This window comes from Lytechinus pictus, chromosome 3 (assembly GCF_037042905.1).
Source record: "Lytechinus pictus isolate F3 Inbred chromosome 3, Lp3.0, whole genome shotgun sequence".
NCBI lineage: Eukaryota > Metazoa > Echinodermata > Echinoidea > Temnopleuroida > Toxopneustidae > Lytechinus > Lytechinus pictus.
Genome location: NC_087247.1, coordinates 40816859 through 40837761, shown reverse-complemented (window position 1 = coordinate 40837761; position 20903 = coordinate 40816859). Strand labels below are relative to the sequence as shown.

The 20903-nt window shown below is 34.6% G+C and overlaps 1 protein-coding gene across 1 annotated transcript; it reads left to right on the top strand.

The window, feature by feature from the left end:
• The first annotated feature begins 260 nt into the window (after positions 1–260).
• LOC129257235 (peroxisome assembly protein 26-like) lies at positions 261–14067 on the top strand. The gene is made up of 5 exons (XM_054895518.2): positions 261–751; positions 5867–6001; positions 6850–7145; positions 8423–8569; positions 9127–14067. The coding sequence occupies exons 1-5, from the start codon at positions 495–497 to the stop codon at positions 9231–9233; spliced, it is 942 nt and encodes a 313-aa protein (XP_054751493.2). The 5' UTR covers positions 261–494; the 3' UTR covers positions 9234–14067.
• The last annotated feature ends 6836 nt before the right edge of the window (positions 14068–20903 follow it).

The following is a 20903-nucleotide window of genomic DNA, read 5'->3' as shown; positions in this document are numbered from 1 at the left end:
CCGCTCTAAAATCCCAACGTTACATGCCTTAACACCCACAAGGTTTGCATCTATGTCAGAAAAAAAATGAATTTCTTTAAAATTCCACAAGATTTTTAGTTAATATTGTTGCTTACCGATCTATTATCCTTAAGCAATCTGATAAGTATGCCAATACTTTGAGCAAAAGACATGATATTCTTGGAAAAATATCACAGCCCTTCTTTTTAATTTTTCCTATTTCAGTCTTATTTCGCATTTTAACAAATCATTTTGTTTTGCTATATTATGCAGGTTCCTGATTTCTCAGCTTAAGAAGGTGGAATTCAGCAAACCATGATAAACTGCCATTGAAGAATATTGTCAACAGTTTTAGTAGGAATGGTCATATGTGCAACTTCACTCCAGAAACCTGATATTGGACACTCATCTATTATGTGAACATAAATACAACACTGTTGGTTGTAATGAGACACTATTTGCAGGCCACTTCTACATTTTGTTTGTAATTGGAGATGGACATAGGGATGGCTCGTGAAGGTCACCAGGTCGATGGGGTGAAGATTCTCCAGGCTGCCAATGACTTGCTTCTCTTTCGTCGTCATGAGGAGGTGCTGCGGGTGTGTAGGTTAGGTGTTGATAGGAATCAGGAGGTTGTATTTCCTCGTATTGGAGAGCAAGTATCTACAAGAGGAGATGGGACTGACTTCCAGAATGGACTATCAGATGAAAATGAGCAGAATCTGAAGAAAATGCACAAAGATGCCATGAGGTAATAAATGCTATCTTTGACCTTTAGTGGTAGTATGAGTATGATTTTTTTGTTGTTGAGTAGTAGCATGTATATGCTTGTTTCCTAAACCCAACTCCTATTTGGTAATGTACTGTGTATAACAAGGTATAACAAGGCAGACCTTCCAACATTTCCAAAAAAAATCCTAAAATAATTGCAACTGTACAAGGGAGCAGAGCGGTAAGGGCATTTTTTTTTAAAATTTTGGTCCCCAAATGGTTCAATCTGGTGCATACACTTGCATAAAATATATGCGTTTGTTATACAAGCAGGTTTCTCATGTATATCCTTACCTTGAACTAGTAAACAAAACCAAATTGAAAATAGGTGAAAAGAGTAGAGCATGTATTAGAAAAAATTAATGAGAGAATTAATTGGAAAGACACTTTGTAAATCTTAACACTTGCCTTCATACCAATCTTAGTTTGAACTAGAAGAAGTACTTGCACCAGCAACTGTTTGAAGATCCCTATAGGTTGCACTCTTGCACTGCTGTAACAGAGATGATGAGTGAGTTTGCTCATAGCAGACAGTACCTCGAGCAGCCATGAAGTGCTTCTGGATTACAATGTCTCCAAGTGTTTCAGTGCTCATACTAGCTTGGAATTTCGTCTTTGCCTTGGTTACAAAGCTAAACACTCTCTGGCAATCAGCATTGCTATGAAACACTATTAATATTGCCTTCATAAGTCTAGATAGTAAGGGTACTTTATCTTCATGTTCAGATCTTTGAGCTGTCCTATCAGATGCCACTGTTCATCAGCATGAGGGCAGTCAATCACTTCTTTTGGCAAGTCATACACTTGGAAAGCTAGAAATTCTCTTGTTTCCTTATATCTGCAACCTCTGCATTTTTTATTACAGGAGCTGAAATGTAATAGCATCGTACAGACTTGAAGGAAGCTGCTGAGTCAATGTTCCCATTTCCTTGCAAGTACTCCCTTGCTGCTTCTCCAATAAACAAATCCTGATCATCTTTTGGTGAACTGGGTCATCAAATGGTAGCTGATACAATTTGTCTTTGTATGCATTCATTGCAACAGGTGTAATGAACCTTACAAACAGAGTCTTCAGTTGTTCCAGTAACACATTCTTCATCACATGTATGCATGGGGCATCAGTTTGCAGTGTTGTGTTTGCTTTCTCAAAAATTGGTAAAGATGCAGATAAAAAGAGAGAGTAAAGTTTAGTACTGTCGGTACTTAGTGCTTTTACAACTCGTTCTGGTCTTGTCAGTGCAGGCTTATGGTCCACTTTCTTCTCTTCAGTTCCTTTAGGTTTTGCCTTCTCTCTTGTGTCCATCATTTTTTTCTTTGTACCTTGCACAGATTTATTTTGAGATGCATCCTTGTTAGAACAAGCTCTCACTGATGACCTGGGTTTAACTGGATTACTTTTATTACCTGGAACAATTTTTTTGGTACATGCACTTGTGGTAGAAGCAACTCCTGAAGGATTTTTTGCAAAGAATGATATGCAAGATTGAGCTGGTTTGCTTTTCATGCCAGTTCCCTTAGTAGCACAGGTGCTAACCTTCACAGAAGTAACAGGTTTAGCTTTTACTGCTTTCATCACACCTTTCAGGGCAGATGTAGTTCTTGATGAACCTGTAGAAGTAGCTCCTGAGTGAGTCTTACTTGTACTTGATGATAAAGCTGTAGTGAGTCTTACTTGTACTTGATGATAAACCTGTAGGAGTAGGAGCAGCTCCTGAGTGAGTCTTACTTGTACTTGAGGATAAACCTGTAGGAGTAGAAGCAGCTCCTGAGTGAGTCTTACTTGTACTTGATGATAAACCTGTAGGAGTAGAAGCAGCTCCTGAGTGAGTCTTACTTGTACTTGATGATAAACCTGTAGGAGTAGAAGCAGCTCCTGAGTGAGTCTTATTTGTACTTGAGGATAAACCTGTAGGAGTAGAAGCAGCTCCTGAGTTAGTCTTACATGTACTTGTACTTGTTGATGAACCTGCAGTAGAAACAGGCTGAGTTGATTTGCTTCTTTTTGCAGGTGGTAATTGTGAACTTAGAGAAGCACTTCTCTTCCTTGGAATTCCCCTTTGTCTAGTTACAGATACTTCCATCTCAAAATATGCCAGCAATGCAGGCCACTGTTGAAGTAGTCAATTGATGCACAAGCCCAGAGAAAGCCTCTGCGTGCTTACATGCTTGATTATTTTTCGTACTTCTACATTGTTAAGGCACTGAAATTCTTTCAATATTGACTTTCTTTTGCTACTTTTTTCCAGATAGAAGTAGACATCAATGAGAATCTCTTCAATGTTCACTGGGAGAGACTTTGCAGCTATGTGCATCAAGTGGCATGCACAGCCAACCATGTAGATGTCTTCATCTGCTTGTTTTAGATGATATGCTAGCCCAGACTTTGTACCTTGCATGACATTAGCATTCTCAGCACCAAATGACAAGCAGTTGTTCCAGCTGATACCTCTTTTGGAAAGTTCCTTATCCAGTCCTTCAAATATCTTGGCTGCAGTAGACTCTTTGATCTCCACCATAGACATCACTGTGGTGCACACATGCCCTTGTGATTCATCAAAATACTTAACTACCAGAGGGTACAGTTTGTAGTCTTCAATGTCAGTGCTCCCATCTGTAGCTAGGCTGTAGGGATTACTTTTCATTACATCAGTAATCGTACTCTGTGCGTTTCAGGCTATAGTATGAACAATAGATTGTGTTTTAGTTTGAGCAAAGCGATACTGTTTGGCAACATTGTTGTTTGGAAACATCTTTACGTAGGAGAGGCAAGTTATGTTCTATTAAGAACTGTGTCATATACACCTCTGCATTTATCACGTCAACTTTCTCATTGAAAGCACTAAATGTTTTTAGTTTGGGAGTGGAAAGAGTAGCCTTCGCTATCCGCTGATGTTTTTGTGACAACACATGTTTAGCACAGTCTCCACGTCCTACATGACTGATCAAAAAATCTGATCCACATAAACTACAATGGGCAAAGCTTTCACCTGCTGTAGATGGGCCAATACATGACCATTCTTCATTATATCTTCAAAAAAAGTGTTGGCGCTGGTATTGCTTCTTTGTCTTTGGTGGTGGTTTTGATTTTGGCATGTCTGTTTACTCTATGGGACCTTCATGTGAAAAAAAAATGAAAATGAAGGTGAGAAAACATGTGGTTCACCCAAAATCTTACTGAAAATAATTAAAAATTATTGTCCTTATATGATAACATATAGTATAAGAACATTCTGAACATGTTTTATTATTTACAGTAAGATTTAGTTTATAAGGGCATGTTTTTATTATTTTGAGCAAGATTTTGGGTGAATATTTCATGCAATACATCATTTAATTTGACCTTTGATCTCTCCATCATCAACAAACATGTGGTATTACCCACAGGTTTGTTTCAAATTTGAACAAAATTGATGCATCCCAAAAAATGAGCGAAATGTTAAACAAAATCTTTAAGAAAAATGATGCACATGTATGGCCTCATATCATTTGACATTTTGACCCCTAAATGACCTTTGACCTCTCCATCTACATCAACAAACACGTGGTACTACCCACAGAAGGTTTGTTTCAAGTTTGAATAAAATTTATGTCCCGGCCCACCCTCCCCCCCCAAAAAAAAAATTAAAGTTAAAAAAAAAAACGAAGAAAAATTATAAACATGGCCTCAAATCACTTGACCTTTTGACCCCTACATGATCAATCATCCTCATCAATGCACATGTAGTATTGCCCAAGAATCATTCGTACAAAGTGTGAACAAAATTGATGCAGAAATAAAGAAATGAGAGCAAGTTAAACAAAAACATTTTCATACAGACCAACATCACACACCAACATTAACTGCCAATACAAATTTGTGAGCATAATTATGTGGTGTGTTCGTGGCGTAACCGGGTGCAAGCAAGATGGGGCGTTGGCATGGTGTTGCAGCTAGTCGTGCAATAAAAAAAATCAAAACCAGTTGAGCAAACTCAAGTCTTGACCTGGCTGTTCTGAATTTCAGATTCATTTTTTTTTTCTGTTACAAAGTCAAAGCAAAAATGTCAATCTAGTGACAATCTAGTATTCAAATCATTCAGATATTAATTTTGATTAGGCCTACCATAAAAATAGTTTGCAGCAATATACTAATAAAATCAATTCGCATATAGTTCTAGACATTGGGGTCTAGATCTATAACGAATTGAAAGTGGCTGTGAGCGACGAGGTCACCATCATAGGCATAGCAGCCCCGCGGCGCCGGTAGCCGCTGCCAGCGTGAGCGCCAGCACGGCAGCAGCAGCTGCAATACCATGCCAATTCGATTCCAACGCCCCACGCTTGCTTACACAGAGTCACGCCACGAACACACCACAAATGCTCACAAACAAAACATTTTTGGCCACATTTTTTTTCAAACAGAAAACAAAAATTTCTTACCCTAAATGCGGTTTCAAAATTTAAAATCGTACATGTTCTCTCCGATATAGATCAATCTCGAAGCGGTACAATGCAACAACATGAGATACTAAAGCGCAGCGTGCTGCACTGCTGGTTCAGCGTGGCGCTCTTGCTACACGCTAGAAATTCATTACTCGCCATCACTGAATTATACCACTACGGAACGAAGTGGTATAGTTCAGTGTTCGCCATACGGCGTGCGCGTGCATACGTGCTATACAATCGTAACCTGCTGAATGAATATGTCTACTGCCCTCTTTCGATAAAGGCATGTACATGTACATTGCTCAAAATCCTTATTTTGCGGAAAATAATGGACAATTCGCAGAAAATCCTTAAAAATAAAAAAAAAGCGGAAATTTTCCGCCAAAAGCGGAAATGTTGGGAGGTCTGCAAGGGAAATATTCTAAAGCTTCAAGTGATTATTAGAATTTGAGATGAATTCAAAGAGATAGAAATACTGTATTGACTTGGCATCGTAAGCATCCCTTGCAATGTTGTCGGATTTTATGCTTGTAGTAGGAGTATGCCTACAATGAAAATTCTTTATAATTCCTTTATTCAAGCTGTTACCCATTGTTCCTTTAGCTTGCATATGCTAATTTTTAGTACAAAGCTATACTGTATTATTTATATTTTTATGTTTGCCTCAAAGGGAATATCTAGAATCGATGTGCATACTTGCCATGCAGGCATACGCTGAGCTGGATAAATGGGACCAAGCGTTACCATTTCTCATGTCTTGTTATGGAGATATCTCAAAGCTTCCTCCAAGGATTGTATTAATGTGGTAAGTTAAAGTTGTTGCAGAAAACAATTTTGTCTTGTCTGCATACATGTAGCAGATGTGAGACATCTGCTGCTTGTCTGACGGCAGCGACAGCATTGTCAACATCCAAATCTTAACCAATGTCAAGATTTTGCAATGTCATAACTTGATCTCTATCATGAAACTTGGATATAGGGTAATCAAGTGTCACTGATCATCTTGCATAAGTGCCAGGTAACATGACTAGGTCAAAGGTTTAAGGGTCAATGACCATGTTGTGGTGTTAATATAAAAAAACTTATTTTGATCAAGGTTATGCTTTTGAATTTTCAAGGTAAAATTGATGTATAACTCCATTGTATAAAATTTACATATGATGGATATCAGTTATCAGAAAATATGTAAATGAAATTTCAGGTCACAAGGCAAAGGTCATTTGAGGGCAATGAACCATGTATTTTGTGATCAAACGAATGTGGGGTTTTTGTGAAATATTATTCATCTTAGTTGTTTTTAAAGTCAGCACTCAGCACTGCTGCTATATTGAATTACATCATGTATATGGGGCTGTCAAAGGTGTTCCACTTGGTATTTGTGTACCCCTGCAAGTTGATAAGATGTGTTTAATTATTGTTTTACAAACAATGAGCTTTATTTAGCTCATTTTATTTGAGAATTTTTGTAAAAGTAATTTACCCGGTACCTGAATAAATAGAGAAAAACTAATAAGAAACTTAGACAAGGAAAACTTCAAAACGTTCTAAAGGTACATGTTCCACTGTCAATCTAGAATCAAGAGAAACAGATAAAAATGTCTGTACAAGCTATAGCAGAATTGACAGTGCACATACTCTCTCTCTCTCTTCCAGCATATTACTATTTAGCAAAGTTCGGAACTTTGGTGAAGCGGAGTTGTTCTCGTCTCAGTGGCTTAAGACCCAGAATGGCTGGTCCATCAACCAGTATTGCTCAGTCCTTGAAACATACATCAAGAGGGTTTATATATCTCAGGGGCAATGGAAAGATGCTAGAGAGTACATAGAAACTAACACTGTATTAAGTCCTGAGAGGAAGATGAGGTACTTGAAATACTTGGCAGAACTGCAGCAACAAAAGGAGAGTAGTTCAACCAATGGTTGTAAAAATGCCAAGCATTCACAACCTGGTGAGTGTTAGTAGGAATATCAAGTTTTTCACTCATTACCATTGTAAAGTTAGATTGTAAAACCATTGTTATTAGGCCTAGATCATAGCATGTTTGGGAAAAGGTTCCCATGAGGTCCTTTTGGACATTGCAAATTTGATCTCATGATTACTTATGAACCATTACAGCAGAATATTTTCATAATACAGAGACTGTTTAGCTTTTCCATTTTTTCCTTTATCCATTTTTAAATGTCCTCTTTCTATAACATAGCCACAAATGTATAACCACAAAATAGCGACAGGTCTTTTATGAATTATTTGAAATTTCAAGATCAAGTGTGCAATTAATGATTGCCAGGAAAAAAAAATTATCCAATATAATTGTTTAAAAACTGGGAAATAAAAAGGATGATTTATTTTCCAACAGTCCTCTTTATACAATAGTGTTTCATGTAGCTACACAAGTTTTGCTAGCTACTTTTTTTTTATTACATTACATATATTATTTCATATGTTTTTTAGCTGTGCATGATTATAAATCAATTTAAAGGTCAAGTCCACCTCAGAAAAATGTTTATTTGAATAAACAGAGAAAAATCAAACCAACAGAATACTGAAAATTTGATCAAAATCGGATGTAAAATAAGAAAGTTACAACATTTTAAAGTTCGCTTATTTTTCACAGAACAATTGTATGCACAACTCAGTGGCATGCAAATGAGAGAGTCGATGATGTCCATCACTCACTATTTCTTTTGTTTTTTATTGTTTGAATTATACAATATTTAAATTTTTACCAATTTGACATCAAGGACCAACTTTACTGAACCATAAAATGTTATAACAATGGTAATGCCACATGTTCAGGGAGGAATAACACTTTGTTTCACAGGACAATGAGGAGAAAATTAGAATATTTCATATAATAAAATACAAAAGAAATAGTGAGTGATGCCATCAGTCCCCTCATTTGTATACTGACCATGATGTGCATATAACTGTTTTGTGAAATTAAGCGAATTTTTAAAATGTTATAACTTTCTTATTTTACATCCGATTTTGATGAAATTTTCAGTGTTATGCTTGTTGGATTTTTCTCTTTTTATTCAAATCAACTTTTTTGGAGGGTGGACTTGTCCTTTAATCACTTAAGAATGTATTCATGATGGATTTGTGACATTTGCCATTCATTTTCCTCGATGTGAAAAACACTCTATTTGATCAGTGCTTCATTTCTATGTATTGAATATTCAATATGCTATTTTTATATGTTTTTATTTTGAATTGCCATTTCAGGTAACATTTTGCTGAGCCTGTTTCAGAAGCTGCGCTCATTCTTTGTGTCCCGCTTGAGCCCATCAACATCCCATGGATTGCACCGGATTCAGAACCTTGCCCTTATCAGTGTCTTCCTCTACCTATTATTATTTAGGACAAATACAAGTAAGACTTAGAGTAGTGATGATTTGTCAGTGATCTATATTGACAGCTGTTATAAGCTACTGAAATCCTACAACTGATTCACTTATAACAAATTTATCAGTGAAAGTCACTTCAAAAAACGCTTCATGAAACTCTCTGAGGGCTGATTTTTCTCCTGGATTGTGATGTGGTTTGAATACATATTGGAAAGTGCTTACTGTTTGTATTTATGGTGTTTTATCATGAGAAAAATATACAGGCATTGTGCTGTAGAAATGTACTCATTTGGGACAACCGGACAAGGATAATAAATTTACTGAATAATATACTTCTGGTACATTGTTGTATAAAATTGCTGAAGTTGCTTGGTCAGGAAAATTCAACAAGATCTATATATACAATTTTTAAAATGAAACTGAGGAACTAAGATGTATTAGATAACTATTCTCCCAAGTGAATTCATGTTGTAAAATGTACAGGATGCTTTGGATTATAGAGTTTTTCTGAGAAAAAAAAAAATGTAAAAAAAAAGTAATCCTTGATGCTGACAATGTGTAAATATATTTTTTTTTAATCAGGTATTCCTACTGGTGCTTCCCAGGCCAATGCTGTGTGGAGTAGTTTGGTAGGTGTGTGGCGATCACTTTTTGCTCCTTTCCATGTCATGGTCCAGGAAGCCCAATAGAGGGAGCATTACGAGAACTGTAACCTTGTGCTTGAAACTATTGTGGTTGTCCCCACCTGCGGTATCTGCTGTAAACGGTCTTGGCCCACCCATGGTCCAGCCCACCTGTCCTGTCTCTAGATCTCTAGAAATGATTGAAACTGGTCAATATTCAGTCCAGTATTCTGAGATTGATTGATATGTGACCCCAAGCTATGTATGAATAATTTATTATGGGATGTACTACTACCAGTACTCACTATGTGTTCTTGAAAACAAGGCAAGTGAAATAGTGGAGCCTCATAAATTCTTCTTGTCAAGTATAAAGAGGCTATTGTGTGTGATACATCCTTGCTGAACACAGTATCACTGTGCATTTCATACTACAGTTGAGGATTTACCTAAAATAAGTAAGGATGCTAGTATACATGAAACTTATATTTTGTGGATAATTGAAAAACTAGCAATGCTCTCACCATGCTTATAAAGAGTAAGAGAAAACTCAACAAAAGCAAGAACTGCATCATAACCGAGGACAGCCAGAAAATTCTCACTTTCGATATTTATGGAGTTTGGTGATACAGTGTGGGGTCAAGATGCGGCCTTTATCAATGCCAACTTGTATCTTTACAGGATATAGTTGAAATGGATACAGCACAGAAATTTGCTTCATAATCTGTCAAATTGTCATTTACTAAATGATCAAACCTGTCAATTCAGAAATTTAATTCTGTTTTAATTGCTAGTCAGTTGGGGCGGGGGAAGAATGCACTTCCCTCCCCTCTTTTGAGATGAATATAATTTACATGCTTAATGTATATAGAGGGGTAATGGTACTACCCTTCCTCCAGGGTAATATAGTCCTGTCTATCCTACTGCTTCCATTATTTAGCCAAAGACAAACATGCTGACCCAATTTCGCCAAAGTGGTCAAAATCAAAGGTAGTTATACCTCTTTGAACATGCTACAGTGAATATTTGCCTTTGATATTAGACATAATTCTTTATCAAGATATACTTTGCTGTCTCTCAAGGGGCCAGGTTTAAACCACCACATGTTATGAATTCTGTGTTGATTTCACCCTGAAGGATCGGACAGAACAGAATTGGGCATTCACAAAGCTTAAGGTAATTATAGGCTACATAATGCACCTGAAAAACAGCCTCTAAAACTACGAAATGACATCTCAATTCATTTATTCTGATTGCTCCTTCCTGTCTTTTATTTTTACTCGATGCAACCAAGAATAAAAACTGATGTAAGTTTGTTTTTCTGTCATCTTTGCTGTATGTAAATGTAGTCATGTATATCTGGGAAATGTTTGAAAGTACTTTTGAAAGTCAGTTGGCAGTAGTAGCTCAGAGGATATGTAAGGTATTTGATACATGTATTTTCTTCTTCTTGTAGGTATTTAAGAAAATAAAATGCTCAAAGTGTACAGAATGTAAATAGTATAGAGAATACATTTACAATCATAATTGCTAGTTTTATACGTGTGCAGTTATCATGTAATTATTATACAAACAAATCTCTTTTATAGCAAGAAAACATTGTCTTTCCTTTAGAGCCATACATGTAAGAACTGTTGGTTTTATCATCCTCGTAGCCCCTGTGGCCATCGTCCTGCAACTTATCCCCTTTTAGTTTGGTGCATGACTAAAGATGCCCTCTATTGAGTTGACAAAACGTGAAAAAATTGAATAGTATGGAACTTGCAAAAGGCTTATTATTCACTTCCACATGATGATTAGTCTGTTTGAGCGTGACTAGCTACATGTATTGTGAAGAAGTTTTACATTTTGCATTCATTATGAATCATGATATGTTGTACAATGAAGTGGGAAATTATGAAACTTACTTGTTATTATTAACCGTATCAGACATCTGAGCAGGGCAACTTTAATACATTGTTGCCTGCTTAAGACTGATCAAGTGGTCGGTCATTAAGTTTCCACTTGTTTAACCATGGACAAATTTATTGCCCACTCAGGAAAGTCTATGAGAAAATGCGTGGAAGTGTAGCGGGCAGTAAGGCAGAGAGCTAACATCCGTGTATTCTACGCGTTTTTTTGTACGCGTCCTTGAATCGCGCATTGCTATACGTCACAATGTCAAACAAGTTGAGACAACGCTGGATACTCAGGCCAGGGACGTGTCATTTACGTCACAATGGTAAAGTTCAGAGGCCCGGTCTGCTCAACATGACAAAAAGATATTCCCGTTCTTAAACTCTAAATATTTCTGAATTTTAACGATTTTTGCTCTAGATGTCTGATTTGGTTAATAATAGCAATATTGACTGGCCTGGGGGCGAAAGGACATATATTGCCCTCACTAAATTGATATCACCTACGACTCGGGTGATATAAATCTAGTTTGGGCGATATATGGCGTATCGCCCCAAGGCCAGTCAATATTGCTTTATTATTTTTTTCTGAGTCTTAATAGTACTTGACAATGAGGAGGACATGCATATTTATTTCATCAGAGAGGAAAAACAAGAGTTACAATTACTTGAAACATAAATTTGGGGGGTACTAAAAAATCATACTTTAAGATTTTGATTATTCATATAATTCCTACATTGGTAAACAAAGGAATGCAGGGTATGTCTGTTTCATGAAATAATAAATTATGTAGGTTTGCCTCCAGTGGCATTGAATACAAGTACTATTACAATTGATTTAACAACACATACTCAGTTATAAGTTATGACCATACTGTTCAGGTTTAACTTAAAATCTCACAATGAAATCATTGCATCAAATTCTAAATCAGTGTGATCGTTTTCTAGTACTAATCCAATCACGAAATTTAATGATTTATTTGTTGCTATATTTTATTTTTGTTTTTGCTTGCATACATTTTAGAGTACTTTATCGAAAACACCAACCTATTGCGTCACGACGATAATGCTGTTGTATAATATACATGTAATATACAGTCTCAAGGAAGTAATGTTTATCTGGGATTCACATATTTTTCCCGTCCTTGGTTTTAAATTGATTTCCTTCAGGATTTCCTTGGAATATTCTCTGTTGAGGAACACAATCCAAAAGTTCATAAAAAACCAGTTCAGGAAATCAACAACCTATGGTATTTTGCTCTCACTCTCCCTCTGGCTACTTTTAATGATGATATTGAGAAAAGTTGTAGGTGAACAACCAAATGGGATAATAATTGTTTCTGCTTAAAGTTTCAGTTGAGAGAGGGTAAGTGTAGGCCATTTAGTGAGATGTGATATTGCTTATTTATGTTTTGTAACTTTCTGTTTAGGGATTGATGAGTGGGTTTGGATCATTTAGAAATGATTACTGGTAATAGAAAACTGATTTTGAATCTGCTGTATGCTGGAAGTGTTCTGATGAAATCACAGACTGAAAGATTAGCAACAGTAGTTATCGAGTTGTTTTGAAGGTTGAAAAGACAGAGACTGAAATTACCTTAGGTTATGCTGCATTTATTTTGTCTCAATGTGCAATGAACTACATAAAAAGGTTAGGATCGTCGACTTGTGGTTAGACTATAAGTCAATTGATTTGCCAAATGTGGCTACAAATGCCTGTGTTTTTATTTTATGATGGTGATGAAGATCTTAACCAGTTCTGAAGACATTGAAATTAAATCTGCTTTTCAACTCAGCATCATGTAGTTTCCCCAGTTTGATAATCTAGAACATCAAAATTGCTTTGTATATCTCACAATCTTATTTCTTTCTGTTCAAAGAATCCAGTTCCAGTGACCCCATAGTAGTATGATTCATAGAAACTTGAAATCGTTCCTCTAAACTGTTATAGGCACAGTTTGCCAGGCAGTATTTATTGTGCGTGTGTCTATTAGTAGGGCCTATTGGGAATATTTGTCACACTCACATCTTACCCTATATATGTATGCCTTTTTGGAAAAAAAACCGGAGTGGTTTAAGAAACAGACAGTTTGGAAAATCCTCTTGTTCTTTCTTAAATTATGTGTACAGGGTTTAAAAGGTCTAAATCACTTTCAAACATAAAATTCAGAAAGATTCGACACTGGTGCAACTTTATGTATGTTATGCTGCTTCATTTTACAAACTCATACTGTGCATTTTAAGTTACACTACCATGGCAGGCTGTCAATTTGTTCTCATTAGTGAGATAAGATGTTTGCTAATCATTGTCATCACTGAAATTGAATTTATTTGATGATGTTTATGTCGTATGTGCTTGTAAAATATACTTTGTATTATCAAATTTTGTTCAGAAAAATTGGCACATTTGTAATAGTTTTCATTGATTAAAAAAAATTGTATAGTATGTAGTCATTTTGTATTTTCCTGGTTCATGGACAAAGGATATAGACATAATTCAAATTCAATTCGGTTTTAATAAAACGTTTTCGTCAAAAAGTCTAAAGACTAACAATGGGAGTCACAATCGAATACATAAAATCAAATATCAGATAGAATTAATATATAAAATGTAGTACCCATTATTCTACCAATTACACACACAAAAATAAAATATATATTTGAAAATGTATAAACATTATAATATTAAACATAGTTTATTGTGATGTAAGTCTTGTTCCCTGTTTGAAAATCAAGGTCCTTTAGCATAAGGCCTTACAAAAAATTACGTCACCATCATTTGATAGACCGTAAAATGAGAAAAATGGGGTCGCTCTGTTGTTTCACTAGCAGACCCAAAATGTACAAATGCAATGTTTTTGTGAGAAAATGACAGATTCATGCAAAAAATTTGCTCAAATTTGTATTCCATGGATTAAAAAAGCACATGTGTTTTGTCCTGTTTGACTACATTAATAAATCAACCCATGCATGATTTCTTTGTGCAGTGCAGCAGCTATAAGGTATTTAAGAAAAAAAGGAGGAAACCGACCGACCCAACTTACCGACCTTGGGCTTATGAGGAAATATAATTTTTTAAGAGATTTTAAGAGATATTACTATTTACAAGCAACTGTAATTTCATGTATATGTTCGTTGACAAACATTTACAATTGATTGTACAATTGTTTGTATTTTTTATATTAAAGGGATTCGGTAGTACTTTTACAGTCTATAGCATAGGGACAGCATTGTGGGGCATTTGAACCAATGGATTTCCCATGATGGAAAAAACTATTAAAACTTAGATATGTCATAGTGGTGTTAAATAATAAAGGGTTCAAACAGAAATAAGACAGAACCAATTTATATCTTCATCCATATCATTATCATAGAACTTGGATTTTTGTAAAATTTGTGCAATAAAATGTCTTGCACAAAATGAGAGCTCTTTAAAATTAATCTGCTCGAGTGCAAGAATGATAAAGACATGTATTTCAGCAATTATTTCAGGACACGCTATAAACATTGTGAAATGATTTTTACTTTGAAAATTGATAACATTATAATTTGATTATTGAATATTATACCTCAGTATCTATGCATTATTTTTTTTATCACATACTCCTGTAATATTTTGAACCTGTTAAGTTGGAATAATCAGTTGCCCATTTATACTTTAATCTTTTGAGGTACATGGAATTTTGTTTATTTTATGTTCATTTACAACTAGGTCAGCTGCAGCTCGTAATACTTTAATTTGTTCACATTTTTTAATATATTCAGAGATCTGTGAATTTTTTGTTCAGTTATTTCTTAGTTTGTCATTTGTAATACATTTCTGATCTGATAATTGATTAACAATATCTAGTTTCTTAAAATAATGTTAGATTCATTGTAAATCTATTCAATATAAGGCACTCTTAACAAATGTGCCAAATATGATAAAGCATGCAAGATCAAGTATAATTCAGTCTGAAATATATTTTTTATCATCTGCATGAGTCGTATAAGTTTGAATATGTATTATTGATTAGGATTGTTTTGATACATTATTTTGCATGTTGAATACATAATTTACAATGCTACCTTTATATACACAGTGTAAGTGCAGATGATGAAACATACAAGGTACAATATATTCATTTGCCTTTGAGAGTACACCATAATCATTATTACCATAAGAATTCTGCATGGTGCATTTACATGCATGTGCCTTGATATTTGTATCTTTTTGAATAATAAATGTTTACATTATTGTCATTATTTACAATCTACATCATTATCTCCCATGACATACAAATCAATGTTGCAAAGAGAAAGTTTATATTTTAGACCAAGGGTGATTCACAAAGGATTTTGTTTCGACTTTCATGCTTATAATCAATGCACATAGTCATACACGGTATCTGATGCATGTATATCTTTGGTAGGAAACCCCATAGTTCGCTTTATGAGCATGTATCTTGCACACAACTAGGAATTTAATTGCGAATTTTAGTTCAAATTTATTCTTTGTGAATCACCTTTCACATGTATGGATACAGTTTTCCTTTGTTTTAACACATTAAGATTATTCCTTCTGAATTTGTCTGCTCTGTCTGAAAGAAACTCTAGAAATATGTTGACAAGTCTGTGTTATCTCTTCTCTTATCAAGTAATGACCAAACTTTTTTCATTGTAATTACCTGATACATTTCATTGTTTAAAAACATTTATATTTAATCAAATTATACAAAGTTGTAAAGTCATATTTAGAGCCAAAACATGGAACAGTACGCCATTGCTTATTTTTTTCTCCTCAAATATTGAACATTTGGAGAGCAAAATCTTTGAATACAACTATTTTCATGGACCATCATTTTCGAGGAGAGGAATGCTTCTATTTTCAAAATAAGATATTGTATTTTTAAAGGTGATCCTGGTTGTACAGAATCAAGAGTACTGGTACTAAAAATGAAACATTCTTAATTACTTTTTTTGACAGTACATATATCATAAGGGTTATTGTAGAGATTGTGTCTATTTAGAAGCACTTGTGACTCAAGCTAAGAGAGTTAAAAAAAGAAAAAATTATATGAATGCGACTAGATTAGGTTGACGTAGAATAGGGGCTAATCACCCTTAACTTCACATTTAGTTTAGATTTATGGGATTCCTTTAAAAAAACAAATGTAGAGAATGTTGAAACTGTTTGAACTTAGCCACACCATAATCTTGCCCTCTGCTTATCATGTGGTTACTGGAAATGTACAAGTGTTTGAATGGCATAATACTCATCTGTGTGATCTGGACAAAAAGTACAGCAAATACTTTTATATTGTCTTGTACATGTATGTTCTTCATATTCTCATACTTGCACTGCAATTTACAATGTTGAAAACATGGCCACTTGTTATAAAAAAATACATTTTGAATGTCTGTTGCAAATACTATGACTATGTTGATTCTTGATAAATTTATATTGCAGCAGCTAGTACAAATGTTCTGTTCAAATGCAAATAATTGGTATAAATAGGGTATACTTGTCAGTATTAGTAGACTGTGGTGATGGATTTTTGTATTATACCTTTCATTTATCTTTCATGGGTAGAACTCCCTTCCGCCTGGATCGCAATAATTCTATATTGTTTTGATAGCAGAATCATTTGATATAGTGTGTCCCAGAAAAAAGGAAACTGGGATTCCCACATCTGTTTTCTTCAAAGGCAAAATAACTTGGATATTTCATTTACATAATCATTTAATTTAATTATTTCTCTTTATTTTGATACTTAATATCATACAAACACTTCACACATTAATGAGCAAGGCGAGTTTGAAATTTCAATGTCAAAATCAAGTTGCGCAGAAAAATTGGATAAGATTGGTTTGTGATACGACGACCGTGCTTATTCAACGATTGGCTCATTAGCATTTCTTCTGTATTCTTTGTTAAGATTCTCTCACTGATCTCTGAAATGGGAGTGGATTTAGATTTACATGAGTTTCTGCGCAAATCGTTTCTGACGTGCCTCAATATTTATTAGTTGTAATCTGCCATGTGTGAACGATTTGCTAAGCTGTTGGTCTCTAATTAAATTTATAATGAAAACATATTTAATAATTATGAAATCTATCTTTGAAAATGGGTTTCCTTTTTTGTGGGATGCACTGTACATGTATGTAATTGAAGTTATAAAAAATTGACTTTTTTGTGCAGAGGATTTATGAATGTTAACAATTTTATAATGGGAAAGTCTCATCTAATCAACAGCTGAAAATTTGTTACAAGACCTCCCAGATGGTGAGTCTAATATGTTGGTCTTGTGGGCCATATACATCACACCAATCATACATCAGTACATGTTTTAATTATACTTTGATTCACTTTAAATTATATGGCATAATACAATGTGTTGTATATATAACCCAAGTTGTACTGAATGTTGGCTTGAAAGAAAAAAAAAGAAAAAAAATGGTAATTCATGGGAGGTATTATTTTTAGATAATTTAAAACCATTTAAGTTTTGCCCCCAATAACCATTTAATTTTTTCCCCCCAATTCCCAATAGAACTATGGCAATAGGTTCTATCACCTCACAAAAATTTAAAAGGGAACTTCACTCTTACGATAAATTGGTTTTAATAAAAGCAGAAAAATTGTAGGTTTGATAAAAATCCATTAAAGAATATCAAAGTTAGTTATGAAATTGTACCTTTTTTTTTTAAATTTGTGATGTCATCTGTGAGCAGCTCCCCCATATACCATGTAATATAAATTCATTATATTCCATTTTTAATGGAACATAATGAATGAAAATATATTGCTTATAGAAAGGGGTATAAAATGATGTGTCTGATGATATATCCACCCCACAATTAAAATCAATTTCATTTGAAAAAAAATACATTAGGGGAATTCATATCACATGTAGGATCTGCTCGTCTATGAAATCACAAAATCAACATTTTTATAACTCGGCTATTTTTTGACAGATTTTATCAAACCTTCCATATTTTTCTGCTATATTATTAAATGAAACTTTTCGTCAGGGTGCACTTCCCCTTGAAGATTTGGAGAGAGTTTAAAAATTATGGCAGGCTGCTCGTCCTATGATAACTATCTGGCTTGTTCCTTGCTGTTTATCAGGACACCAATCCACATTCAACTTTGGAAAAAGTACCGGTATATTGAAAAATCAACATAAGTTCGATTCATGCCAGGTGACCAAATTCTCAAAATAAAAATACAAGACACCTTAATGATATTGGAGAGAACAAAGTGATGCTTCCTTCATAAACCACTCATTCGGGGGGGGGGGGTAGAAACGTACCTTTTTATGTGATTAATGTTAAATTGAACTCCTTGTTTCTGATCCAATATCCTATTATCTTCTTTCAATTTGTGATCATTAGTTGCATTAATTTCTGAACAAAAATTTTGCATCAGTTTTCAAAATGTGAAAAAATGAAAGATGTTCCAGGGAGGGTCGATACAGAATATTGAATAATGATAAAAATATCAATCCCTCTTGTTCATAGACATCTGGGCGCGGAAACATGAAGATAAGACATTGATCATGTAATTTTTATGTTTGATTGCAACCAAGCATTAACAATCAGTCCTTTGATGAATTGCTAATCTTTGTGTTGTTTGCCCTGATTAACACGATTCATGCTTTCCCTGAAAGACAGTTGATGTAATGTGAAGGATGGCCTGCCATAGTGCATCATAAGTCCACCACAGAAGTTTCACCGATTTATTATTTTTTAGAGAAAAATGCAGTGCAATAAATGTTTCAAGCCTTTTCAGGTCCAACCAGAGCATCAATATCAGTACTTCAGGTGTAACAAAAGAAAGATATTGAAACCGTGTATATGGTTCTCCTTAGATCTGCAGTTATGAGTAATTTACGATTGATAACATCTTTGATGTTGCAGATTAAGTACTTTTTTAGTTTGCTCTATTATGGTGATTTTAATGAAATATTCATGAAGAAATGGCTTTTCTCATTGCATAATCTGATGCAGTCTTTCAGCTGCAGTAGTGGGGAAGCCCCTAATTGTGTGGCGATGCTATTGTGATGGGCATAACAGATGACCAAGCTGATATGTTGCTTGTGAAACTGTAAACAATATATATGTAAAATAAGAAAGTACATTATATATATATATAATGCATTGGTGAAATAAAGTGGCCCACTAACTTTGAAATATGTGTAATTGTGTGATTCAGTTTTATTATGGAATTCTCTTTCATGTTTCTGTTCAGACCTTTCCATTTTCAAGCATTTATTTTATTGGTGTTTAAATCAAAAGTTATCCTGGGAGTGTTTTATTTGAAATTACCCTGGTGACAATGAATATAAGTAGATGGAACAGTCAAATATCTTTGGACCACAGAAATCTCTAACCCAAGTGAAATATGACATAAAAAGTAAATAAAAAGTAGTTGGCATAATTTGGTTCAAAAAATTGCTTCTGCTTGGATGATTATTCAAATAATATAAGGTCAACTTTGGCAGTTGCTGCTAAAAGTGAAGTCTTAATTTTTTTACTGATTGAACATTTGAATATCTCATATCTGATGCACCTCCCTTTTACAATGTACACTGTAAACTGAATTTCATATATTTTGCAGGCTATAATCTGCTGTGGGAGTACAATTTTTTTTTTTTTGGGGGGGGAAGAAGCTCTTCATTTTTCTCAATTTAAATACACTCATTCGGTTCTGACCTTATAGGTCCATTGTGAGAAGGGGAAGGTACTGAAATGTCATCTTTCCTGAAATAGATTTTTTGCATGACTTTAGTAATGGATATACTTCACACGAATACACAAACACCAATAAATAAATTTCATCATTGCTTACGGTTGCCCAATATACCTACTGTATATTGGAGAAATGGTGACAGGATATTTGCTCCGGTCTTAATAGAGTACCGAAGTGTGACGTCATAAATTTTCAAATTTTGCATTTCAGCATTTTTGATACCATATTTTGGTAGAGCATGAAATACCTCCACCACCAAAATTTGGTGCGAATCAGTTCATGGGGGACCCGAGATATGACCTAATGAATACATAATTAGCACCAATGAAGTCAATGAATTATTGGCCTTGGGGCATATTCTGAAAATTGCCTTAAATCTTCAGGGTTACAATAAAATCCGTATTCTGAAAATTCTTGTATCTTTTCTTGAAAATTTTCTGTTTACTTTCGCTGAGCGCATATGTCAAGAGTTATAATGATGCGTTAAAAACGGCGCATAGATATCTCTGTGCGCAAGAGTTATGACAATTTTCAGAATACCGATTTAAGACCATTTTAGCGAGCTGTTCATCTTGCCGAGTTACATGATGAGTTCAAGAAAAGTTGAGTCAATTTTCAGAATATCACCCCTGGTTCTAAACTTAGGAACCAGGGGCGGTATCCCGAGGTCATTTTATCTTTGAAATATTTTATTTTATCTCTTAAAATGAAATTGGTATTCTGAGATGACATTTTATCTCTCGGATAAAATTTTATCTTGCGTATAAATTTTATCTTGCGTATCTACAGATGATACGCAACAGAGGAGTGCCTGCGTAGACATATCCATCGCGTATCTGGCCATTGCAACGCGGATGATGTGCTTGCGCCCATGTTACTTTGAAAATAAACTTAAAAGAGGGTAGGGGAAATTTTATCTCCGCGACGTTGATTTCATCATTATTTCTTGGTTAATTAACTGCAAATGTTGACATGAAAATTATATATTTATTGAGAATAATACCTTAACGTTATTCCTGTACAATCAGGAAGTATATCACAAGACTTTTCTTGACTAATATTGTCTTTGAAATGATGCTTGAAAAGATGCGATATAGACTTCATAAAAAA

Coding starts and splice junctions, on each gene's coding strand:
- LOC129257235 (XM_054895518.2), top strand. CDS start 495: ATGGACATAGGGATGGCTCGTGAAGGTCACCAGGTCGATGGGGTGAAG. Junction 6,002..6,849: donor CCAAGGATTGTATTAATGTG/GTAAGTTAAAGT, acceptor TCTCTCTTCCAG/CATATTACTATTTAGCAAAG. Junction 7,146..8,422: donor TGCCAAGCATTCACAACCTG/GTGAGTGTTAGT, acceptor TTGCCATTTCAG/GTAACATTTTGCTGAGCCTG.